The sequence below is a fragment of the Pagrus pagrus genome (assembly GCF_965226575.1).
Source record: "Pagrus pagrus genome assembly, chromosome: 8".
Lineage (NCBI taxonomy): Eukaryota > Metazoa > Chordata > Actinopteri > Spariformes > Sparidae > Pagrus > Pagrus pagrus.
Window position 1 is genome coordinate 268,398 of NC_140192.1, and position 25,859 is coordinate 294,256.

General features: G+C 48.9%; 2 protein-coding genes across 7 annotated transcripts; both read right to left on the minus strand.

Annotated features, from left to right (window-relative positions):
- Positions 1-539: 539 nt before the first annotated feature.
- On the minus strand, positions 540-12,759 carry ccdc180 (coiled-coil domain containing 180). Of its 4 annotated transcripts, none has more exons than XM_084359772.1 (37): positions 12,448-12,759; positions 11,484-11,581; positions 11,302-11,363; positions 11,084-11,181; positions 10,872-10,991; positions 10,281-10,391; positions 10,074-10,169; positions 9,836-9,999; positions 8,405-8,497; positions 8,231-8,310; positions 7,915-8,003; positions 7,679-7,798; positions 7,415-7,588; positions 7,190-7,305; positions 6,564-6,690; positions 6,404-6,458; positions 6,242-6,327; positions 5,971-6,140; positions 5,711-5,880; positions 5,262-5,442; positions 5,034-5,180; positions 4,803-4,947; positions 4,576-4,692; positions 4,415-4,492; positions 3,777-3,860; positions 3,285-3,418; positions 3,069-3,127; positions 2,845-2,926; positions 2,585-2,662; positions 2,434-2,500; positions 2,185-2,326; positions 1,830-1,990; positions 1,622-1,747; positions 1,434-1,530; positions 1,213-1,297; positions 982-1,123; positions 540-866 (listed from the first exon to the last, which is right to left on the minus strand). In XM_084359772.1, the coding sequence occupies exons 1-37, from the start codon at positions 12,505-12,507 to the stop codon at positions 684-686; spliced, it is 4,197 nt and encodes a 1,398-aa protein (XP_084215898.1). In that variant the 5' UTR covers positions 12,508-12,759; the 3' UTR covers positions 540-683. The 4 variants fall into 4 exon arrangements, with proteins under 4 accessions (XP_084215898.1, XP_084215897.1, XP_084215896.1 ...); XM_084359771.1 differs by having other exon boundaries at positions 11,302-11,366; XM_084359770.1 differs by having other exon boundaries at positions 11,302-11,387.
- Positions 12,760-13,032: 273 nt separating this feature from the next.
- card9 (caspase recruitment domain family, member 9) lies at positions 13,033-25,574 on the minus strand. 3 transcript variants are annotated; one of them, XM_084358880.1, is made up of 13 exons: positions 24,492-25,574; positions 23,216-23,285; positions 22,864-23,001; positions 19,927-20,045; positions 19,623-19,829; positions 19,448-19,531; positions 17,019-17,300; positions 16,605-16,730; positions 15,931-16,119; positions 15,783-15,852; positions 15,571-15,698; positions 14,444-14,502; positions 13,033-14,362 (listed from the first exon to the last, which is right to left on the minus strand). In XM_084358880.1, the coding sequence occupies exons 1-13, from the start codon at positions 24,603-24,605 to the stop codon at positions 14,275-14,277; spliced, it is 1,674 nt and encodes a 557-aa protein (XP_084215006.1). In that variant the 5' UTR covers positions 24,606-25,574; the 3' UTR covers positions 13,033-14,274. The 3 variants fall into 3 exon arrangements, with proteins under 3 accessions (XP_084215006.1, XP_084215007.1, XP_084215005.1); XM_084358881.1 differs by having other exon boundaries at positions 17,013-17,255; positions 24,492-25,573; XM_084358879.1 differs by having other exon boundaries at positions 17,013-17,300; positions 24,492-25,573.
- Positions 25,575-25,859: the final 285 nt, after the last annotated feature.

Sequence of the window (25,859 nt, forward strand, 5' to 3'; positions counted from 1 at the left end):
ATTATGATTCACTTAATAAACACAAACTGAACATATTGATTACTGTTTTATATTAACAGATAAATGATTATTAAATCAGTCAAACTCCACAAAGAGAAAGATGCAGTGCTTCTGTGACTGTGTTAATGTAAACACAGACACACTCACTGAATATCAGCAGAAACTCATATCACCTGCTTCACCTGCACAGGTACAGCTGCACCTCCACCAGCTCCTTCCTGCTCTGCCCACCTGCAGCAGAAAATGTTATTTATGAATAAAATAATATTAAAATAATAATTCCGTTTGTGTATAAACATGAGATGATGTAAAACAACATCTACCTGTTCAGAGGAGCACCTGAAACAGACTGACACCTGTACAATATGTGGCCAAAAGTATGTGGACAGCGTCTCTACACTGAGCTGTGACTGACATGTTCAGTGTCCACATACTTCTGGACATGTGGTCCAGTCCATGCTGATGGAGGTCACAGAGCGTCACTGCTCCACCTGCTGCTGGATGAATTGAACTACGTCTAAAACACACCAACAAGACTCTGTTCTTCTTCTGTGGTTTATTAACAAACATCACAACACCTGGTGACATCACAGCGTACACAACAAACAGCCAATCAGCTGCTGGAATCATTGTCAGTTTCCAGTGTGTGTGTGTGTGTGTGTGTGTGTGTGTGTGTGTGTGTGTCAGTGTGTGTATCTGCTGTCTCCAGTGTGTGTGTCAGTGTGTGTATCTGCTGTCTCCAGTGTGTGTGTCAGTGTGTGTATCTGCTGTCTCCAGTGTGTGTTCCAGGTCTGTAGTTCTCTCAGTTGTTTCTGTTTGTCGTCGTCTGAACGCAACGACTCCGACCTGATCAGCTGCTCAAACCTCTGACACACACACACACACACACACACACAGAAATTAATCTTATAGGTTTGTGTTTTCTCTTTTATGGGTGTTTCGTGTGTGTGTGTGTGTGTGTGTGTGTGTGTGAGTTTGTACCTTGACAGCGGCATCTCTCTGCTCTATGACAGCCAGATGTCCCAGGGTGCACCTGGTCGTGGTGGTGGATGCAGTAGTTGCCTTGGTAACACTGGCGGGCATGTTGGTGGGGGGTGACATGTACGGGACACCAGACAAGGTCCTGACACACATACACACACACACACACACACACACAGTGAGACAGTGTTGATGTGCTCCAAACTGCAGAGGTCAGAGGTCAGCTGTTACCTGCCAACTGGTTTCTGTCCTGTTTCAGTCTCCATGGTAACGGCACTGTCTCCAGATTGCTGGAGTGATGTCACTGCCTTGGTTTCTATGGAAACACAAACAGAAAACAATTTGATGGTGACTGACAGGTGGCGTAGGACCTCCATCACATGACACCAACAGGTCCTGATACACTGAGGGCAAACTCCTCCTACCTGCTACAGGTGAGAGTGGCAGGTTACCTGCAGCTGTGAGCGAGTCGTCCAGCTGATGGAGCAGGTTCTCTGTCAGAGAGGCCAGTGATGCCACAAACTCCTCCCCTCTGACTCCTATACACTCCTGAACACAAAAACACATGCGTCACCCTGACTCCTCCCCCTGCAGGTGTGACAGGTACTGATGTGTCACCCTGACTCCTCCCTCCTCCTACCTGTAGTTCCAGGTGTGTGCTGCAGATGGCATTGTGTAGCTGCTGCTGTCTGAGCTCCTCTCTGCTGTTCAGAGTCTGAAGCTCATCGTCTCTGAGAGACACTCGCAGCTGACGGAAGTTCAAACACTGACGGCCACAGAAGAAGAAACACTGTCAGCACTGGTGAGCGCAGGTGACCTGTGAAGTCAGTCTATTCTCAGGATTTTACCTTCTCCTTCTCACTGGCTGCCAGCGTCTCCTTCAGCTTCAGTCTGGCCCCGCCCACCTTTTCTCTGAGCTCCACCCCCTGTTGTCGCTCATAGTTACTGATTAAAACTCCAGGTAACAAACGCAGCAGCTCCTCCAACACAGACAGCTGCTTCACCAACTCTGACACACAGACAGGTGGAGACAGACAGGTGAGGACAGACAGGTACAGACAGACAGATGGAGACAGACAGGTGAGGACAGACAGGTACAGAGACAGGTGGAGACATGGACCTGGACTTATTTGGGAAAGGGTTGTGTGTGTGTGTGTGTGTGTGTGTGTGTGTGTGTGTGTGTGTGTGTGTGTGTGTGTGTACCCTCTCTGCTCGTGCTCAGAAACTTCCTGGCCTGTTCCTGGTATCCCAGCAGCCTCTGCTGCATGTTCTCAGCCCACTGGTTCAAAGAGTCAGGAAGCACGAGGAACCTGCTGAGACCAGAGCGCTCAGTGTGGTAAAAGTCCTAACACACACACACACACACACACACACACACACAGGGAAGTTTAAATTAAAATCTTTGAACATGTGGACGCTTTAAACACTTTAAACAATCAGTGTCTCTATTACCTCGGCAACCAACAGAAGGACGTCATTGGCTCTCCACAACACAGAGTTGACTGTGGAGCTGAAGGAGCTGAAACACAAACATAAACACACAGGTGAGCAACACCTGAGGCTCCCCAGCATGAAGGGATTCAGACCAACAGGCTAGACTCACTGTGTGTTCTGCTCTGGTTCTGGTCCAAAAACTGAGAACCTTCTGTCAGTCCTGATGGACCTGCAGCCCCTCCTAGCACTAATACACACACAAACACACACACACAAACACACAGATCATTGCTAATGGTTTGTACTGAAGTTCAGCAAAGTGTGTGTGTGTGTGTGTGTGTGTGTGTGTGTGTGTGTGTGTGTGCGTGTGCGTGTGTGTGTGCGTGCGTGTGTTCGTGCGTGCGTGTGTTCGTGCGTGTGCTTGTGTACCTCAGTGACTCTCTCTGGCGTTGGACAGATCTTTGACTTGTGACTGAGGCGACTTCAACAAAGGTCCCAGGCTGCACTTGAGCTGCAGATGTATTAATATTCAACATGTTTTTAAGTCGAGCTTTTTACAAGTTAAATCATGTCTCGTCATCTTTCTGGACCTGACAGTTGTTCATGCTATAACACAGTACAGTCAGAAACAAAAGTTACAGGTACAGTTTTACCAGCAGCTGTTGTTCCTCTCTCATCAGGTTCTGCTGCAACATCCTGGATCTTACAGAACCTGATGTGTTGAAATTGTTTGAAACAGGAGAACGAGGAAGGGACAGAGGGAACCAGAAGAAAGAAAGATAACTACATCATCAGGCATCAGCACAAACACGACTGACAGTACTTCTATTCCTGCTGTATCACTTAGTGGCATTAGATGGACTGTGTACCTGTTCAGGGACTTGATAATACCAACGTCAGGGTCATCGAGGAGGTCCACACCTGTCCTGCCCGGCTGCAGTACTAGAGCAGGTGGGGCTGACTGGACCTGCTTCCTGGATTTAGTATGAGCTGAGGGGCTTTCCTGCAGGGGGGCGGGGGTCCATAACATACAAATAACATATAAATTATAATCTACATGGGCATAAAGTGAACTATATGAACAGATCCAAGTGTCTGCAAGTAGACGTGAGGTAGTCCAAGTAAACAAGAGGCAGTCCAAGTAAACCAGAGGCAGTCCAAGTAAACCAGAGGTAGTCCAAGTAAACCAGAGGCAGTCCAAGTAAACCAGAGGTAGTCCAAGTAAACCAGAGGTAGTCCAAGTAAACAAGAGGTAGTCCAAGTAAACCAGAGGTAGTCCAGGTAAACAAGAGGCAGTCCAAGTAAACAAGAGGCAGTCCAAGTAAACAAGAGGCAGTCCAAGTTGAAAGGAGATAACCCACCAATGAAAACTCCAGGTACTGACAGCGCTTAATGAGTTCTTCATTGACTGATGACAGGAAAGAACAGACCTCATCAGGAGACATCTGCAGATACACAGACAGACAGACAGACGGACGGACGGACGGACAGACGGGTGGGCAAAATACACAGACAGAATGGAAACCTGTTACTATGTTATTATAACATAATAGTACAGTCATTTACATTAATACTGCAGTGGTGCAGGAGTATTAATACTGCAGTGGTGCAGGAGTATTAATACTGCAGTGACGCAGGAGTATTAATACTGCAGGGGTGGATGAGTATTAATACTGCAGGGGTGGAGGAGTATTAATACTGCAGGGGTGCAGGAGTATTAATACTGCAGGGGTGGAGGAGTATTAATACTGCAGGGGTGCAGGAGTATTAATACTGCAGTGACGCAGGAGTATTAATACTGCAGGGGTGGAGGAGTATTAATACTGCAGTGATGCAGGAGTATTAATACTGCAGTGACGCAGGAGTATTAATACTGCAGGGGTGGATGAGTATTAATACTGCAGGGGTGGAGGAGTATTAATACTGCAGGGGTGCAGGAGTATTAATACTGCAGTACAACACCACTGTTCTGCTGCAGCAGTAGTCGGACTGTGTGTACCTGTGTGTTCTCCATCAATCTCCTCAAATCCTCCAAACGGCTGCTGATGACTGTCCGCTGCTGGTTACTGCTGGCTGCCTGAAACAGACGGACAGGTCTGATAGACAGACAGACAGAAAGACAGACAGACAGACAGGTCTGATAGACAGACAGACAGGTACCTCAGCCTTGATGTGAACTTGTGCGCTCCTGATCATTTTCTGGATCTTCTCTGTGAATTTCACCTCAGACTTTAAGAAGGAGATCGTCTCCTCTAAACGACTGGACGCCTCCTTCACCTGGACGAGGAGACATGTTTTTATTGGACAGTTTAAAGCAGAGCTGCCTCGGTGATCTCCTCATACAGACTTGGTTTGATAGAAGAGAGTAGAGGAGTTAAACTTGGTACCTGCTGTAAACTCTTGGACTCAAACAGCTCCAGCTCAGTGTAAATGGACTCTTCTGTCACACTGATCTGTTTAGACTCCTCTTTCAGCCTCCTCGAAAACAACTTCAACTCCTGAGGAGCAAAATCTCCTCCTTCACTAAACAACCTGCAGGAGGACAAAAGACATTTCTGAAGTTTATCTTTTGACTCATTTTGTCAGGTGACTATTGTTCCAAGTGTCCCAGGTGTTACCTGAAGGAGTTGAGGAGCTGTGTTGTTCTGTTTCTGACCTCCTCCAGTCTGGTCTGAACTGTCTGTCTGAAGGTGGTGTCACAGCACTGGGTGTGTTTGATATGTTCATCCAGACAATCCTGGAGGGTGGAGCTGACAGCCAGCAGACTGCAGAGACAGAGCGAGAGACAGTCACACTGGACACAGGTGTTTCGACAGTCCGGGATCTGACCACAGAGCGGTTTTTACCGTTGGCTGCTGTCAGCTGATAGGACGTCATCTTCCATGTTAGACAGAGTGACGCTGAACTCCTGGTTCTTCCTGCTGATGGAGGTCTGCAGCTCCTGCAGCTCCAACCTGCAGGAGGTGAACACTTCCAGCACCTCCTCACAGTGATCATCCACATGTTGTCTGTGGCGCTGCAGCGCCGCTAAAAACACAGAAACACAAACGGTCTGATGGTCGAAGCACTGAGCTGAGACTGATGAAGGTTGAAGTCATTACTGCTCCTCAGGTTCAGTCCGTCCTGTCCACGCAAAGACATTAAGGTAAAACCAAAGACTATCTTGAGAAGGATCACACCTGCCATGACACAGGTCAGTGTGTGAGGTGAACACAAGGAACATATAAGATTATAGATGTAGATGATATATATGTGTGTGTGTGTGTGTGTGTGTGTGAGTGTGTGAGTGTGTTACCCAGGCGGGGTTGGTATATGTGGTTCTGGATGTGTTGGGGGTTCAGCTGCTCCAGGTGGAGCTCCTGCTCCAAACGCACCACCTCCTTCCTCTCAGTCACCATGGCAACAGCTGATCTGAAGACGTCGTGGATATGCTGCTCCAGGTGGTCCAAGAACAGAAACCTCGTCCTGGACATCATACACACACAGTCAGCCTGAGAGGGCGCTCCTCTGTTGCCATAGGGATATTTGTGTGTGTGTGTGTGTGTGTGTGTGCACCTGCTGAGTGTTTGTGTGAGCAGCTCCACAGGAAACAGGCTCAGGTGTGTTTCCTGCTGCAGGTTGGGGGCGGAGCATCTAAAGGCTGGGCTACTGTAGGCCACACCACTGGATGATGTAAATATGACATCACTGCTGATGTCACAGAGATCCAGCAGAGAGGACTCCGCCTACACACACACACACACACACACACACACACACACACACAGTTAACTCAGGACCAATCAGAAGTCGGTCATTATTTGTCAATTATTAATCAGAACTCCACCTCAGTCAGCCAATCCTGAGAGGGCTGGGCGGGGTCAGTGTCATTCTGACAGCTGATTGGATGATTCTCAGCCCCCTCACTGGGTTCTACACCAACAAACAAACAGACCAGTTCAGACTGGAACAAACCAGTAAACCAACATGAACCCTGAACTGTACTGACCCGGGTCTGTGGGGCGGGCAGATGGTGGGTGGAGGTTCTGCAGTTCTTCTGGACTCTGAGGAGGAAGATCACTTTCTGTTTATTGTTTACAGCCTTCAGACAGAGAGAGAGCTGATGTGTGAACCCAAAACATACAGGTGTGTGTGGTTTCCATGGTTACCAGTGTGTAGGTGTGGCTGAGGTGGAAGAAAGAGGCGAGGCTGCTGCTGTAGGAGAGGAGCTCCTCTAGAGACACGGACGGGATACGGTCCAACAGCTGACACTGATCAGAGACACACTCACTGCAGCTGCACACACACACACACACAGACACACACATATTAAAGCCGTGTCTGTCTCAGCTGCAGTGTGTTATGCAGTGCACAGTGTCACAGACTGACACATCTGTAAAAGGCTCTTTATAGTTATGTTATTATAAACAAACGTGACACAGAAAAAATCGGTTGATCGTCTGTTTTACAGTCCGGTTCATTGATGAGCTCATTCTGTCACCTGGACTCCTGCTGGTCACTGGAACATTTCTCAGACATACGGTTTGATTAACTTGTCCTGATGCTGCAGTAACGACCTCTGAACTTTGACCTTGACTGACACTGAGGAGGTTCACCTTCACAATACAATGATTGATCAGTTGTCTGTTAATAACCAGCGACAGATAATAAACCAAAAATCTTTATCAGACCTCCACACACAGTGCTACATGTACAGTTTATATCTGACACATGACTGATCCTGCACAGACACCTGGACTCTGCATTAGCTTTAGCATTAACATGTGTCCTCTACCTGTGTTTGATGTCCTGCAGGTAGTGGACGGTTTTGTCCAGAGACGTCTTCAGAGCATCCTCACTGCTCTCCTGACGGAGTCCCGCTAGCAGGTCGTCCAGATGCACCTTCTTCCTCTGACAACACAGCAGCAAAGCATCATGGGAGAGTCCTCTACCTGCTGACAGATGCTCACAAGCCTGTGCTGTGAGACTCACCTGTCTGTGTCTTTGAGGTGAGACTCACCTGTATGTGTTGCTGCTGTGAGCCTCTGAGCTCATCCAGGTGTTGTTGTAGTTCTTCTTCTTTCCTCTCTAACCTGCAGCTGTGTGTCTCCCATAGCAGTGCTGCTCCTCTCATCACAACAAACACACACCGGCTGACACTGACGGCGTGGCGGGCCACAGAGTCACAACACAGCTGCAGACAGACAGGTAGACAGACAGGTTACAGGTATGCAGGTAAAGGTGGAGATTTAGATTCAGTCTCAGTGAGGTTTCTGTGACTGACATCTAAAGCAGCCAATCGCTCTTCATCCTGTCTCTGGCTTCGTCCAATCAGAGTGAGGAGCTGAGAGGCGATGATTTCGTTCACCTCCTCCTCTGACAGCTGCAGAGCAGAGAGCGCCTCCTGCAGGAGAACATGTGAAAAATACAAGTCAATAATCAATAATGGCACCAAATCATCTGATTTGTTTCCCTCAGAGGATCACATGACTATAAGATATAACAGGAAGTAAATGTTACCTTACAACGCTCCACCGCAGCCAGTCGATCCTGCCACACCTGTTCATAACAACAACGCAGCTGATGGAGGAAGTCAGCATGAAGACTGTCTGCAGACACACACATACACACACAAACATATAATGTGAGCTGATTGGTTGATGAAGATAAACAGCTGCTGATTGTCACTAAACCACAGAAACAGAAGAGGACATAAGTGACTCATGAACTAAATCATGTAGGAAACTCCAGGTGTTTCCAGTCCAGTTTGTAAATGAGCAAAATGATGGTGTGAATAAAATCAGGTGGACAGACACAGAAACATGACGACAGTTACCGATCTGCTGATTGACGGCTGTCAGCTGGTTGAACCAATCAGAGACCAGCGCAGTGGAGCAGGAGGGCGGAACCAGAGAGCTGAGACACACAGAGAGAGGTAGTCATTTGTCTTCACAGTGTCAGTGTGACCGACTGACTGAACCAATCACAGCAGAGTCTCTGTTGTTGTTACCAAATGTCATTGATGATGTCACAGCGTCGTTCTGCCAGAGTCTGTTTCACCTGAACTGAGATCAGCTGATCGTCCTCACTGCTGCACACGCTCCTGCAACACAAACAACACAGATACCACAGATACCACTGGTACCACTGATACCACTGATACTACTGATACTACTGATACTACTGATACCACTGATACTACTGATACTACTGATACCACTGGTACCACTGATACTACTGATACCACTGGTACCACTGATACTACTGATACTACTGATACCACAGATACCACTGGTACCACTGATACTACTGATACTACTGATACCACAGATACCACTGGTACCACTGATACTACTGATACTACTGATACCACAGATACCACTGGTACCACTGATACTACTGATACTACTGATACCATTGGTACCACTGATACCACTGATACTACTGATACCACTGACACTACTGATACTACTGATACTACTGATACCATTGGTACCACTGATACCACTGATACTACTGGTACCACTGATACTACTGATACCACTGCTACCACTGATACTACTGATACTACTGATACTACTGATACCACTGGTACCACTGATACCACTGATACTACTGATACCACTGATACCATGGATACTACTGATACCACTGGTACCAGTGGTACCACTGATACCACTGATACCAGTGGTACCACTGATACCACTGGTACCACTGATACTACTGGTACCTGTCTATAACCTGTCTGAACCTGTCTATAACCTGTCTGAACCTGTCTATAACCTGTTTGAACCTGCCTATAACCTGTCTGAACCTGTCTATAACCTGTTAGGACCTGTCTATAACCTGTTAGGACCTGTCTATAACCTGTTAGGACCTGTCTATAACCTGTCTATAACCTTTCTGAACCTGTCTATAACCTGTCTATAACCTGTCTATAACCTGTTTGAACCTGTCTATAACCTGTCTGAACCTGTCTATAACCTGTCTGAACCTGTCTATAACCTGTTAGGACCTGTCTATAACCTGTCTGAACCTGTCTATAACCTGTTAGGACCTGTCTATAACCTGTTTGAACCTGCCTATAACCTGTCTGAACCTGTCTATAACCTGTTAGGACCTGTCTATAACCTGTTTGAACCTGTCTATAACCTGTCTGAACCTGTCTATAACCTGTTAGGACCTGTCTATAACCTGTTTGAACCTGTCTATAACCTGTCTGAACCTGTCTATAACCTGTTAGGACCTGTCTATAACCTGTTTGGACCTGCCTATAACCTGTCTGAACCTGTCTATAACCTATTTGGACCTGTCTATAACCTGTTAGGACCTGTCTATAACCTGTCTGAACCTGTCTATAACCTGTTTGGACCTGCCTATTACCTGTTTGGACCTGCCTATAACCTCTTTGGACCTGTCTATATCCTGGTTCTCTGCCCACCTGAAGTGGTCGATGACCTCATTGACTCTGCTTCTCCTCCAGCGATGCTGACAGTCCTCCCAGTGCAGACGAAGGAGTGACTCCTGCTTCAGGTTCACCTCCTGGAGGAGCAGCAGCAGACGAGCTCCGCTACGACGATTCGCCAGGAGAGACTGATTCAGCATCTGAGACACAGACAGAGGAGAGCTGTGACTGTGTGGGTGTCAGAGGTCAGAGGTTCGAGGTCACAGTGAATTACCATGGCCTCGCTGTGGATCAGCCTATGAGCGTCAGGTGGAGGCAGGAAGCCAATCTTCTCCAGCAGGTGGCAGTACTTCCTGAGCACAGCTTTGATCTACAGGAAACACATGCAGCAGTCGACGGTCGATCAACGCTTTATGAACCGACTCTTCCTCCTGATGAAGAGGATGAAACCTGAACTGAAACACACCAGCATCAGTCTGACCTTGTTGCTTCGTTCAGTCTCAGATTCAGTCAGTTTGTGGTTCAGCTCCATCATCCTGATCTTCTTCAGCTTCAGCTCCTCTTCCACCTCCTCCCACAGAACACACACCTCCTGAGCACACACACACAAACATACACTTACACAAATATACAAAAACAACCACACACACAGTGGATCACATCTTCAGCCCGAATTTAAGAAACACAAGTCAGGATTCCCCTGCTGAACACAGTCCAGAAAATATGTGAGCAGCCACCAACCCAACTGTACAAATCTGCTACATCCCCTCACAACAGTTGTGTTGAGTTCATCAGCAGCTCTGGAGGCGTCGAGCAAAAGCTCCAGAGCTGCTGAAGGATCTGAAGAAGAGACTGTTCAGGAAACTGCTGCTGTAGACCCGAGGTGTTCACGTGTACCTGCAGACTGACGTGTTCCAGGTGTTCACGTGTACCTGCAGACTGACGTGTTCCAGGTGTTCACTTGTACCTGCAGACTGACGTGTTCCAGGTGTTCACGTGTACCTGCAGACTGACGTGTTCCAGGTGTTCACGTGTACCTGCAGACTGACGTGTTCCAGGTGTTCACGTGTACCTGCAGACTGACGTGTTCCAGGTGTTCCATTCTGTCCTTCAGGATGTTTAGTCTGTTGTCGACCTCCTGCAGAGACCACAGCAGCTCCAGACTGACACTTCTCACCTGAGTCTCACAGACCTGAAAACACAGTAAGTGAATTAGTTCAGGTGAGAGCAGCATCATGTGCACCTCACACCACCTCAGGTGTATTATGTTGTAGAATGTTCCACCTGGCTGAGCTCTGTCAGCTCCGTCTCCAGCGGTTTCAGAGCTGCTTTGTGTTTTTCAGCCAGGCGTTTGATGATGTCAGAGCTCGGACGATAGACCACTGAGAGGGAGAGAGGCGGAGCTACAGCTGTGATTGGTTGTTGTCAGGACTGAATATAAAACACTGTCCAACAGTAAGTGTCTGATCCATCAGGTGATGTCAGAGCTCAAAGATACACACCCAGAGCGTCAGGAAGTCTGCTGACATCGTCAACGTCATCATCACCATCTGACTGCTGCCCCCTGCTGGAGAGAGGACACAACCACCTGATACACAGACAGAGAGACAGACAGACATGTTGAATATGCAGCTCACGTATGTACATGCTGATACAGAATGTCTGTGTGTGTCTGTGTGTCTACCTGCTGGTTGTACTGCAGTGTGTGTTGCTGTCCTCTGCAGACAGACAGTCTGTCCTCGTGTCTCTCTGTCCAGCCAGCAGAGATCTGGACAGCTGAACCTTCAGAAGACAAACACGAAACAACACTGAAGGCTTCACAGCTGAACATCATGTCACATCAACGTAGTGAAGTACAGGTAGCTCACACCTGCACCTGTATGGATTTACTTTGATAATCATCCTAAAGTGACTTTTAGAGCCTGTTTTTAACTGGAATCTAAACAACATGTTTGGTCTCAGAACCTGTCGATGTGAACACACTGTCTGATCTGATCCAACCATTGAACCAGGAACACAACATCACCAGACTCCCTTAACAAATGTGGTGATTTTAAGAGTTGTTGAGTTAAAACAAACTCTCCAACGTAGTGAAACTCTGTCTCTGACAGACTCTGAATCATTGTCTCCTTCTTGTAAATTCAGCAAATGTTCTGCATGAACTTCTTTCTGTCTTTGAGTAGAAACATGGAGTCTGTCTCACTGATGGACGGGTTTGTTTCAGACAGAGCAGGAAGTGACATCAGACCAGACGCAGGTTACTAGGGAGACGAAGCCACGCACCTTCGTCACGGGACATCACTTCTTAAGAACTTCGTATGATGAATGAAGACAGAAGAATAATGTATTGATCCTATTTGAATTGAATCACACATGAAGCTTAAAACATCATCGTTCTTCTTGATAAAGTTTCAGTTTGTCATCAAACTTTGATAATGATGACGTCATCATCAAGACTACTGATGAGTGCCGACATGACGCCTGACAACATGCTAACTTTACTAGCTAACCAGTAGTTAACGACCTGAGTAACGTCTGTGTGACGGTTCCTTCTCGTCTCATCATCATTCAACACTTTTATAACTGTACTGGTTCATTTTAAACTCTTTGCTTTACAAACTGTTTCACATCAGAGAACTTGGACCCACCTGAGCGTCGAACAGCTGGCGGTACACCTCCCCGCCCGGTACCGCTCTGCTCTCACTCATGCTAATGTTGATTAGCAGCTGCTAACGTTGGTGCTAACGTGGGGGAGCAGCGGCAGCGCTGACCCGTGAGCTGGCTCTGTGGAGCGGACACCGTCTCTCCCTCTGCTCGTTGCTTCTTCTAATCTCCGTCAATATAAAGTCGTTAATCTCAGACTGGACCCGGACCCGGACCTGGACCTGGACCCGGACCTGGAGCTGGAAGTTTCCTTCAGCCAGTGTGAGCGTCTCTCCGTCACCATGGCAACAGTAGTGCCGATCGCTCGGCACAAGATTTGAAACTGTAAAAAAACTCAGATCTGAATGTGAAAAGATAAAAAACATGCGACTGAAAGAAAAAGGACCCCAAATATCAAAACATATGAAAGTGAAAAATTTAAATAAATGATTTATTCAAGCAGATTGATCATAATTATTTTTAACCTGAAAAAACTTTTTGTACATTTATTTTTATTTTGAATACTGTTGTAGAAATTTGTCATATTTGTGAGATATCTGAAACAAACTTGTAAGAAATACCAGTTGTCTTTTAAGGATTTTATTCTTTATAAAGAAGGTTCATCAATCAACAGAGTGGATGCTGTCTGCAGAAAGAAGAACAGGATGAGACAGCTGAGATCCTTGTTAAAGGAAGCAGTGCCCTGTGTCCTGCTCCTGTCTGTACCAGGCTCCGTTCCCATAACGAGAAGCACATATCTCTCTTTGTGCAGACAATACAAACATTCAAGGATGTGGGAAGAACACAGTGAAGACAATGTAAGACATAATAATGAATAAAAATGCTATAGTAATACAATTTTCCATTACAATACGTTGATGTACTTTTCAAAATTCAAGATCAAAACTTGAAATTTCAGTTTCAAATTTTACTTTTTCAAGTACAAAACATTTGACCTCGATTTAGCTCCATTAAAATCACCATTTTGTCGCTGCAGACAGATTAACATTCCTCTTTAACAGGTGAAATGTCCCTTTAGAGCCCTGCGACAGGTCAACAGCAGCGAGCAGAGAACAGACTTTATTGTGTCCGTGTGTATCCAGAGAACATTATATTATATTATTATACGTTATAGTTACACATGGAGAGCAACACACTGTTCAGTTATTATGAACATATAAAGTATAAAAGTGTCAGAAGAGAAAACAAAACAAACCGCACTGTTGTGACGTTTTAATGTGAAAGACTTCCACCTCTTTCAAAATAAAAGTAAAAAAAAAAAAGAGTGTGTTGGAACTGGATTTTATTGTTTTAAACTGCTGCTCACATTAATTTGATCTGTTTGAAACTTCTGACTGATAATAAAAGAGAAAAATACACATCATCATCACACAGTGGATTATATTTACATCACATGATGGAGGCTGACGTCAGATAGTTTATTATTCATTAAAGGAGCAAAATGTAAGAATTTTAACATGATCAACAGAATGTGATGAATTAACAGTTTTGAAGTTATGTCAGAGACGTCTTTGTATTGTGTTGCAGAAACATCTACTGAAGTTGGCACGCTAACCAGCTAGCCCTTCTCCCAGCAGTCCAGAGCTCCTGTGCTAGCACCCCCCAGTAGCCCAGAAAGCTGCATGGCTAACTTAGCTAACAAGCTAACAATAGCTACAGTCGTGGATGTATAAACAGAATACAGTTAGCAGCAGTTAGCAGTTACCATATTTGGGAGTATGAATATAAAGCTGCTGTCTGATGAGCGTTAATGAGCGGATCACATGACTGATGATGAAACCTGAGAACAACTCAGAGCTCAAAGTGAAACTTCAGTCAGAGTCGGTGATGTCACTGCTGTCGTCAAGGTTACCGGATGTGTACTCCTTGCAGCAGAGCTTGGACCGGACGGCTCGCTTCCTGTTGTCATGGAAACAAGAACAAGCTGAGACAGCCTGCGTGACGCGTTTTTATATCGACTGGACCAGAATCTGAGCTCACCTGCGGTAGAAGAAGTTGGGTCGACTTCTGGAGGTGTGACAGCCGTCTGTCTCCTCTTCCTGCAGACAGACAGGCAGAGAGAGACAGACAGGCAGAGAGAGACAGACAGGCAGAGAGAGACACAGGCAGGCAGAGAGAGAGAGAGAGAGACAGACAGGCAGAGAGAGAGAGACAGACAGGCAGAGAGAGAGAGAGACAGAGAGAGGGAGAGAGACAGACAGACAGAGAGAGAGACAGGCAGGCAGAGAGAGAGAGACAGACAGGCAGAGAGAGAGAGACAGACAGGCAGAGAGAGAGAGACAGACAGACAGGCAGAGAGAGATAGACAGACAGGCAGAGAGAGAGAGACAGGCAGAGAGAGAGAGACAGACAGGCAGAGAGAGAGAGAGACAGAGAGAGGGAGAGAGACAGACAGACAGAGAGAGAGACAGGCAGGCAGAGAGAGAGAGACAGACAGGCAGAGAGAGAGAGACAGACAGGCAGAGAGAGAGAGACAGACAGACAGGCAGAGAGAGATAGACAGACAGGCAGAGAGAGAGAGACAGGCAGGCATAGAGAGACAGACAGGCAGAGAGAGAGAGACGGACAGACAGGCAGAGAGAGAGAGACAGACAGGCAGAGAGAGACACAGGCAGGCAGAGAGAGAGAGACAGACAGGCAGAGAGAGAGACAGGCAGGCAGAGAGAGAGAGACAGACAGGCAGAGAGAGACAGAGACAGACAGGCAGAGAGAGAGACAGACAGGCAGAGAGAGAGAGACAGACAGAGAGAGACAGACAGACAGAGAGAGAGAGACAGACGGGCAGAGAGAGAGAGAGACAGACAGAGAGAGACAGACGGGCAGAGAGAGAGACAGGCAGAGACAGACAGACTCAGTGTTGTAACAGTCAGACTGCAGTAAAAATGTTCTACTCTGGCTCCGATGCAGAATGTAATCTGTAAAGTAACTAGTAACTAAAGTATCAGAACATGAGAATAGTACTGAAGTACTTGAGTAAATGTTCTCAGTTAGATTCCATCAGTTTCCACCTGTTTCCAGTCTTTATGCTAAGCTAGGCTAACAGCTGCTGGCTGTCTCTCAGATGATCACGCTACATGTTGAACTGTTCCTTTGAACAGGTAGATTACCCATGATGCAGCAGTCCTGGCCCTCTGTTCACCCGCTGTGGCGCCTCCTACAGGAGAGTCGAGCTGCTGCAGCACCACCGACTCCTCATTCTCCCCCGACGTCCCGCTGGGCACCTCCTCACTGCTGCCTGTGGGTCACATGGCGACAGGTCACATGGCGACAGGTCATATGATGTAATATGACATCACTTGACATGTGACACGACTCTGACCTTTAGCTGCGTTCTCCGAGGGCTCCGGCTCCTCCTCCTCCTCCTCCTCCTCCTCACTGCTCCTCTCACACTATAGGAGAAACGCTTCATCATTACATCATCACTGACATCATGACCGCCTCCTCCTCCTGCTCTTCCTCCTCCTCACCTGGTGACTTCTGCAGGTGAGTCTGCGGAGGCGTGTCCTCAGCTGTAGCTCCTCCCCCTGTGACCGTAGCAGGAGGAGCTCCAGCCTATCAGATTGCTCAGTGAGTGTTCTGACCTGATCCCTGTACTGATCCTTCTCCTGCAGGAGCAGCCGCACCTCCTCCTGCTGCTCCGCCCTCGACAACAGAGCCTGGAGCACCAATCAGAGGGCTTACACTGTGACATCATCATCATCATCATCATCATCATCATCATCATCATCATCATCAGAGACTCCTCCTCCTCCTCCTCACCTTGTCTCTCTCTCTGATCACCTCCTCCTCCTCCTCCTCCTCCTCCTCCTCACCTTGTCTCTCTCTGATCACCTCCTCCTCCTCCTCCTCACCTTCTCTCTCTCTGATCACCTCCTCCTCACCTTGTCTCTCTCTCTGATCACCTCCTCCTCCTCACCTTGTCTCTCTCTCTGACCTCCTCCTCCTCCTCACCTTCTCTCTCTCTGATCACCTCCTCCTCACCTTGTCTCTCTCTCTGATCACCTCCTCCTCCTCACCTTGTCTCTCTCTCTGACCTCCTCCTCCTCCTCACCTTCTCTTTCTCTGATCACCTCCTCCTCCTCCTCACCTTCTCTCTCTCTGATCACCTCCTCCTCCTCCTCCTCCTCCTCCTCCTCCTCACCTTGTCTCTCTCTCTGATCACCTCCTCCAGCTGTCGGAGGGTTTGTTTGTTTCGTTGTCGGTACATCTTTGCGTCTCCTTTCAGTTGAGCACACCTGAGCTCCAGCTCCTCCTTCTCCTCCTCGCTCTGCACACACACACACACACACACACACACACACACACACACACACACACACACACTCTCACACACACACACACACACACACACATACACACGCACACACACACACACAGACTGAACTCTTTCTTAGAACTTTTTTAACTTCCATCTGTTTCAAAATAAAAGCATCTGTTTCAAAATAAAAGCCTCCAGCAGATCAAACAGCATCATCACTCCCTATCGGGAACAGAAACTCCTCCACCTCCTCCTGCTCATGCTCCTCCTCCTGCTCCTCCACCTCCTCACCCTTACTCTCTGCTCCTCTGCTCTGTGGAGGTCTCTCCTCAGTCCAAACACTGTAGTGAGGAGGTTCATCTGGAGGGGACCTGGACTCCCTCTCTGCTTCTCCTCTTTTGTCTCCTCCTTCTCCTCCGTCTCCTCCTTCTCCTCCGTCTCCTCCTTCTCCTCCTTCTCCTCCTTCCCCTCCATCTCCTCCATCTCCTCCTTCTTCTTCTCCTCCTGCTTCTCCTCTTTGATCTCCTCCAGTCTCTGTGGATGGAAGAAGGTGGCTGTGGGCAGAGCCAGACTCCTGCTCTGAAACACACGTGGTAACGCCTTGATCCAAAGTAATCACATTACTCTGTCACATGGTCAGCTGTCCACATACTGTTGGCCACATTGTGTCAAACCTTTTCTTTGTGTCAGGTGTGAGGTGTGTGAGGTGTGTGTGAGGTGTGTGTGTGTGTGTGTGTGTGTGTGTGTGTGTGTGTGTATGGCGGTAGAATCATGTCATAATGCGTGCGCACGTATCAACTGAATAACATAACGTGCTTTGACGCCTGCGCAGCGAGCAGCGCCTGACGTGTAATGTAGTTTCCCCATTGACTTATAATGGTCCCCCGTTCACGTGCACGTTCACGCGTATGACTGCTGCACGCCGGTAATCACACGACGCGTAGTGACTACGTGTAACATTCATGCGTTTTTATGCGAACGCACGCATTAACGCTCGCATGAAGATAATTGAACATTTTTGTCACACGCTCACACGTAGGCGGAAATGACGTGCGCAAACTATGTCACGCGTAACAAGATGCTGCGTGCGTATGAAGCAGCGTGCGCACGTCTGTCTGTCACTGTTTGACAAATGTTGTCACGCGTTCACACACGCGTGCGGTCGCAGTTTCTGATGTGCGACCGGAAGTTGATCTGCACCGTGCGCAACACACCGCGTACTTAGACGCCTCGCGTAGTTGGCCTTTTCATTTTATTGAAGTGTCGTCAACCAGGGGAGGCAGCAGTGAGCCACACACTGCTGCCAGAATTATAAAAGAAGAATGAGAAGGAGGAGAAGTGTTTTTTTTGTTATTTATATATATATATATATATATATATGTATGTATGTATAAAAAACGCTGCTGCTCGAGTCCTCAGTGGGACCAGGACGGTGGATCATTGATAAAAGTGCGTGCTTCCCCCGCCCCTCCCAACAAAAGTCCTGGGAGTGTGTTGCAGCTGTTCAGGTGCACAAACCTAACGCACCTCTCCAGCAGTCCCAGCAGTTCTCAATGAAGTGATCACCTGCGGGGGGCGTGGTTAACTAGCAAATGTTTGTCATTGATTTTGTGTCTTATGTGAGAAACAAAGTAAAAGAAACAGCAACAGAACTCTTTCTCTGTCTTCATGGAACAAATGAATCATGTCATGTAAAAGTCTGTGTGTCTGTATCTCGTATTGGATCGATGGCTCCATCTACTGGATGAACATGGAACACAGAACAACTACGCGAGGCGTCCAAGTACGCGGTGTGTTGCGCACGGTGCAGATCAACTTCCGGTCGCACATCAGAAACTGCGACCGCACGCGTGTGTGAACGCGTGAGAACATTTGTCAAACAGTGACAGACAGACGTGCGCACGCTGCTTCGTACGCACGCAGCTTCTTGTTACGCGTGAAATACAGTCTGCACGTAACAACGCACGCACGCACGCACGCACGCATAACAAAATTCTCATGCGTGCACACACCCGTTGCTGCGCATCTCTCTGGTTGTTTTGACATTGATATACCTTCATAGTGTGTGAGGTGTGTGTGAGGTGTGTGAGGTGTGTGTGAGGTGTGTGTGAGGTGTGTGAGGTGTGTGTGAGGTGTATGAAGGTATATCAATGTCAAAACAACCAGAGAGATGCGCAGCAACGTGTGTGTGCACGCATGAGCATTTTGTTATGCGTGCGTGTGTGCGTGCGTTGTTCCGTGCAGATTGTATTTCACGCGTAACAAGAAGCAGCGTGCGCACGTCTGTCTGTCACTGTTTGACAAATGTTGTCACGCGTTCACACACGCGTGCGGTCGCAGTTTCTGATGTGCGACCGGAAGTTGATCTGCACCGTGCGCAACACACCGCGTACTTAGACGCCTCGCGTAGTTGGCCTTTTCATTTTATTGAAGTGTCGTCAACCAGGGGAGGCAGCAGTGAGCCAGACACTGCTGCCAGAAGAAGAATGAGAAGGAGGAGAATAAGATCAAAGAAGCAGAGTTTGATATATATATATATATGTATATATATATATATATATATATATATATATAAACGCTGCTGCTCGAGTCCTCAGTGGGACCAGGAGGGAGGATCGTGTCTCTCCAGTCATCAGATCTTTGGACTGTCTCGCTGTCTGTGTGAGGTGTGTGTGTGTGTCAGGTGTGTGTGAGGTGTGTGTGAGGTGTGTGTCAGGTGTGTGTACCTGCTGCAGCGGTCTCAGTGTTCGTCGTCTCAGCAGTCTTGTCTGATTTTCAGCTCTAGACACTGTGTGTTTCAGACGCTCCACCTGCACACACAGACACACATACAGAGGTCAGAGGTCAGGTCCAGCTGCAGCTCTCTGAGGGGCTCAGTGATTGGTGGAGGGGTCAGCTGACCTCGATCTGCAGGTCTCTATTGGCCAGCAGGGCGCTGCTCTTCTCCTGGTTCAGCTTGTTGATGTCGGCCATCAGACTGTAGTTGTGGTCTCGGAGCTGCTTCACCTCCTCGCTCAGCCGCTCGCGCTCCTGCCGAACCTTCTGCACGCGCTCAGTCATCTTCTTCAGCTCGCGGTCCCTCAGCTGATGCTGCCGAGACGAAGTCTCCTGTAGACCGCCGCCCATCAACATCAACACAGACAACACGATGATGTCACCACAGAGACCTTCACCATGTTTATCTGCTGCTCAGTCACCTGCTCACCTGATCTCTGGCCACGGAGCACACCTGCTGACGACGCCTCCTCTCGTCCTGCAGCGCCCTCTGCAGGCGGCTCAGCTCGGACATCAGGAACTGAGTCAGGCCAGACTCACCTGCTGTGTCTGGACACACAGACAGGTAGACAGTCAGACAGGTGAACAGGTAGACAGGTAAACAGCCAGACAGGTAACAGACAGACAGGGGAACACACAGACAGGTAGACAGTCAGACAGGTGAACAGGTAGACAGGTAAACAGTCAGACAGGTAACAGACAGACAGGGGAATACACAGACAGGTAGACAGTCAGACAGGTGAACAGGTAGACAGGTAAACAGTCAGACAGGTAACAGACAGACAGGTGAACAGACAGACAGGTAATAGACAGACAGGTAAACAGTCAGACAGGTGAACAGGTAGACAGGTAAACAGACAGACAGGTAACAGACAGACAGGTAATAGACAGACAGGTGAACAGACAGACAGGTAACAGACAGACAGGGGAACACACAGACAGGTAGACAGTCAGACAGGTGAACAGGTAGACAGGTAAACAGTCAGACAGGTAACAGACAGACAGGTGAACAGACAGACAGGTAATAGACAGACAGGGGAACAGACAGACAGGTAACAGACAGACAGGTAAACAGTCAGACAGGTGAACAGGTAGACAGGTAAACAGACAGACAGGTAACAGACAGACAGGTAATAGACAGACAGGTGAACAGACAGACAGGTAACAGACAGACAGGGGAACAGACAGACAGGTAAACAGTCAGACAGGTAACAGACAGACAGATAAACAGTCAGACAGGTAATAGACAGACAGGGGAACAGACAGACAGGTAACAGACAGACAGGGGAACAGACAGACAGGTAAACAGTCAGACAGGTAACAGACAGACATATAAACAGTCAGACAGGTAATAGACAGACAGGTGAACAGACAGACAGGTAACAGACAGACAGACAGGGGAACAGACAGACAGGTAAACAGTCAGACAGGTAACAGACAGACAGATAAACAGTCAGACAGTTAATAGACAGACAGGTGAACAGACAGACAGGTAACAGACAGACAGGGGAACAGACAGACAGGTAACAGACAGACAGGTGAACAGACAGACAGGTAAACAGTCAGACAGGTAGACAAACAGACAGACGAGCAACAGACAGACAGGTAACAGACAGACAGGTGAACAGACAGACAGGTAACAGACAGACAGGTGAACAGACAGACAGGTAAACAGTCAGACAGGTAGACAAACAGACAGACGAGCAACAGACAGACAGGTAATAGACAGACAGGTGAACAGACAGACAGGTAGACAAACAGACAGATGAGCAACAGACAGACAGGTAACAGACAGACAGGTGAACAGACAGACAGGTAACAGACAGACAGGTAAACAGTCAGACAGGTGAACAGGTAGACAGGTAAACAGACAGACAGGTAACAGACAGACAGGTAATAGACAGACAGGTGAACAGACAGACAGGTAACAGACAGACAGGGGAACAGACAGACAGGTAAACAGTCAGACAGGTAACAGACATACAGATAAACAGTCAGACAGTTAATAGACAGACAGGTGAACAGACAGACAGGTAACAGACAGACAGGGGAACAGACAGACAGGTAACAGACAGACAGGTGAACAGACAGACAGGTAAACAGTCAGACAGGTAGACAAACAGACAGACGAGCAACAGACAGACAGGTAACAGACAGACAGGTGAACAGACAGACAGGTAACAGACAGACAGGTGAACAGACAGACAGGTAAACAGTCAGACAGGTAGACAAACAGACAGACGAGCAACAGACAGACAGGTAATAGACAGACAGGTGAACAGACAGACAGGTAGACAAACAGACAGATGAGCAACAGACAGACAGGTAACAGACAGACAGGTGAACAGACAGACAGGGGAACAGACAGACAGGTGAACAGACAGACAGGTAACAGACAGACAGGTGAACAGACAGACAGACGAGCAACAGACAGACAGGTAACAGACAGACAGGGGAACAGACAGACAGGTAACAGACAGACAGATAAACAGTCAGACAGTTAATAGACAGACAGGTGAACAGACAGACAGGTAACAGACAGACAGGGGAACAGACAGACAGGTAAACAGTCAGACAGGTAGACAAACAGACAGACGAGCAACAGACAGACAGGTAACAGACAGACAGGTGAACAGACAGACAGGTAACAGACAGGTGAACAGACAGACAGGTAAACAGTCAGACAGGTAGACAAACAGACAGACGAGCAACAGACAGACAGGTAACAGACAGACAGGTGAACAGACAGACAGGTAGCAGACAGACAGGTGAACAGACAGACAGATGAACAGACAGACAGGTAAACAGACAGACAGGTAACAGACAGACAGGGGAACAGACAGACAGGTAAACAGTCAGACAGGTAGACAAACAGACAGACGAGCAACAGACAGACAGGTGAACAGACAGACAGGTAACAGACAGACAGGTGAACAGACAGACAGGTAAACAGTCAGACAGGTAGACAAACAGACAGACGAGCAACAGACAGACAGGTAAACAGTCAGACAGGTAACAGACAGACAGGTGAACAGACAGACAGGTAAACAGACAGACAGGTAACAGACAGACAGGTGAACAGACAGACAGGTAAACAGTCAGACAGGTAGACAAACAGACAGACGAGCAACAGACAGACAGGTAAACAGTCAGACAGGTAACAGACAGACAGGTAACAGACAGACAGGGGAACAGTCAGACAGGTAACAGTCAGACAGGTAACAGACAGACAGGGGAACAGACAGACAGGTAACAGACAGACAGGTGAACAGACAGACAGATGAACAGACAGACAGGTAAACAGACAGACAGGTAGCAGACAGACAGGGGAACAGACAGACAGGTAACAGACAGACAGGTAACAGACCGATGAGGATGCTGAAGGTCTTGTTGGGCTCCTTCCCGGTGATCCGGCTGTACAGTTGAGGATAATCCAGCTCCAGACTCTCCAGGAAGGCCGTGTAACCTTTGACCCCGGTCCTCTGCAGGATGTCCAGTAGGGCTCCTGCAGGGGTCAGAGGTCAGACCAGAGGTCAGAGGTCAGATGTCAGATCAGACGTCAGGTCAGAGGTCAGAGGTCAGGTCAGAGGTCAGACGGTTCAGATGGTTGTGATCTCAGTGATGGGCTCTGATCTGTGACATCATCACAGTCAGTTGGATGCGACCTCTGTGATTGGCTGTCACCTACAGTCAGGTGGTCTGAGTCTGGACGTTCTTACCCACTTTCCTCCTCCTGATGACGAGACCGGGGTCGTTGAAGAGCTGCTCCTCATCCTCAGCACTGATCACCTGACACACAACAACCAATCAGAACCCGGCATACAGCTGACAGAGGAGGAGGAGGAGGAGGAGCAGTGAGAGGAGGAGCAGGAGGAGCAGTGAGAGGAGGAGCAGGAGGAGCATTGAGAGGAGGAGGAGCAGGAGGAAGAGGAGCAGGAGGAGCAGTGAGAGGAGGTGCAGGAGCAGGAGGAGCAGTGAGAGGAGGAGGAGCAGGAGGAGCAGTGAGAGGAGGAGCAGGAGGAGCATTGAGAGGAGGAGGAGGAGCAGGAGGAAGAGGAGCAGGAGGAGCAGTGAGAGGAAGTGCAGGAGGAGCAGGAGCAGGAGGAGCAGTGAGAGGAGGAGCAGAAGGAAGAGGAGCAGGAGGAGCAGTGAGAGGAGGAGCAGGAGCAGGAGGAGCAGTGAGAGAAGGAGCAGGAGGAGGAGGAGCAGTGAGAGGAGGAGCAGTGAGAGGAGGAGCAGGAGGAAGGGGAGCAGTGAGAGGAGGAGCAGTGAGAGGAGGTGCAGGAGGAGCAGGAGCAGGTGGAGCAGTGAGAGGAGGAGCACTGAGAGGAGGAGCAGGAGCAGCAGTGAGAGGAGGAGCAGGAGGAGCAGGAGCAGGTGGAGCAGTGAGAGGAGGAGCAGGAGGAGCAGGAGCAGGTGGAGCAGTGAGAGGAGCAGCAGTGAGAGGAGGAGCAGGAGGAGCAGGAGCAGGAGGAAGAGGAGCAGGAGGAGCAGTGAGAGGAAGTGCAGGAGGAGCAGGAGCAGGAGGAGCAGTGAGAGGAGGAGCAGAAGGAAGAGGAGCAGGAGGAGCAGTGAGAGGAGGAGCAGGAGCAGGAGGAGCAGTGAGAGAAGGAGCAGGAGGAGGAGGAGCAGTGAGAGGAGGAGCAGTGAGAGGAGGAGCAGGAGGAAGGGGAGCAGTGAGAGGAGGAGCAGTGAGAGGAGGTGCAGGAGGAGCAGGAGCAGGTGGAGCAGTGAGAGGAGGAGCACTGAGAGGAGGAGCAGGAGCAGCAGTGAGAGGAGGAGCAGGAGGAGCAGGAGCAGGTGGAGCAGTGAGAGGAGGAGCAGGAGGAGCAGGAGCAGGTGGAGCAGTGAGAGGAGCAGCAGTGAGAGGAGGAGCAGGAGGAGCAGGAGCAGGAGGAGCAGGAGCAGGTGGAGCAGTGAGAGGAGGAGCAGGAGGAGCAGGAGCAGGTGGAGCAGTGAGAGGAGGAGCAGGAGGAGCAGGAGGAGCAGGAGTACCTGACACTGGCGGAGGTAGGGAGTGATTCTTGAAGGGTCGATATTTTTGATGAGCAGCATCCTGAACTCATCGATCTGCAGCCAGCAGAGGTCGTCCTCACACACCTCGTCCATCAGGACACACACTGAGGACACACACTGAGGACACACACCAAGTTTGACTACAAACTGAATTCAAACCTGACCTCTCAGTCTCTCAGTCCGTCTCTCTGTCTGTCTCTCAGTCCGTCTTCTCAGTCCGTCTCTCTGTCTGTCTCTCAGTCCGTCTCTCTCTCTGTCTGTCTCTCAGTCCGTCTCTCTCTCAGTCCGTCTCTCAGTCCATCTCTCTGTCTGTCTCTCAGTCCGTCTCTCTCTCAGTCCGTCTCTCAGTCCATCTCTCTGCCTGTCTCTCAGTCCGTCTTCTCAGTCCGTCTCTCTGTCTGTCTCTCAGTCCGTCTCTCAGTCCGTCTCTCAGTCCGTCTCTCTCTCTGTCTCTCTCTCAGTCCGTCTCTCAGTCCATCTCTCTGCCTGTCTCTCAGTCCGTCTCTCTCTCTGTCTGTCTCTCAGTCCGTCTCTCAGTCCGTCTCTCTGCCTGTCTCTCAGTCCGTCTCTCAGTCCGTCTCTCTCTTTGTCTGTCTCTCAGTCCGTCTTCTCAGTCCGTCTCTCTGCCTGTCTCTCAGTCCGTCTCTCTCTCTGTCTGTCTCTCAGTCCGTCTCTCAGTCCGTCTCAGTCCATCTCTCTGCCTGTCTCTCAGTCCGTCTCTCTCTCTGTCTGTCTTTCAGTCCGTCTCTCAGTCCGTCTTTCTGCCTGTCTCTCTGCCTGTCTCTCAGTCTGTCTCTCTCTCTGTCTGTCTCTCAGTCCGTCTCTCAGTCCATCTCTCTGCCTGTCTCTCAGTCCGTCTCTCTCTCTGTCTGTCTTTCAGTCCGTCTCTCTCTCTGCCTGTCTCTCAGTCCGTCTCTCAGTCCGTCTTTCTGCCTGTCTCTCAGTCCGTCTCTCTCTCTGCCTGTCTCTCAGTCCGTCTCTCAGTCCGTCTTTCTGCCTGTCTCTCAGTCCGTCTCTCTCTCTGCCTGTCTCTCAGTCCGTCTCTCAGTCCGTCTTTCTGCCTGTCTCTCTGGTGTGTGAGCTCTTCTGTGTTTCAGAGGAACAAGTCGTTTCTCTCACTTCCTGTTTTTTGGCTCCGCCCTCTGACTGGCACTGACAGTTTATTATAACTCATCTGATTGGACCAATCAGGCGGGCTGTGGAGGTGATGACATCCGCTCAGGCAAACTGTGCTGCTGGACAGACGCGATGTCATAAATCCAGTCTGATGGTCTGAGGCAGATTCTGGACTTCAGGTCCACGTGTGGATCTGATCCAGAGTCTGTTGGTGCTGGTCAGTTCAGTCCT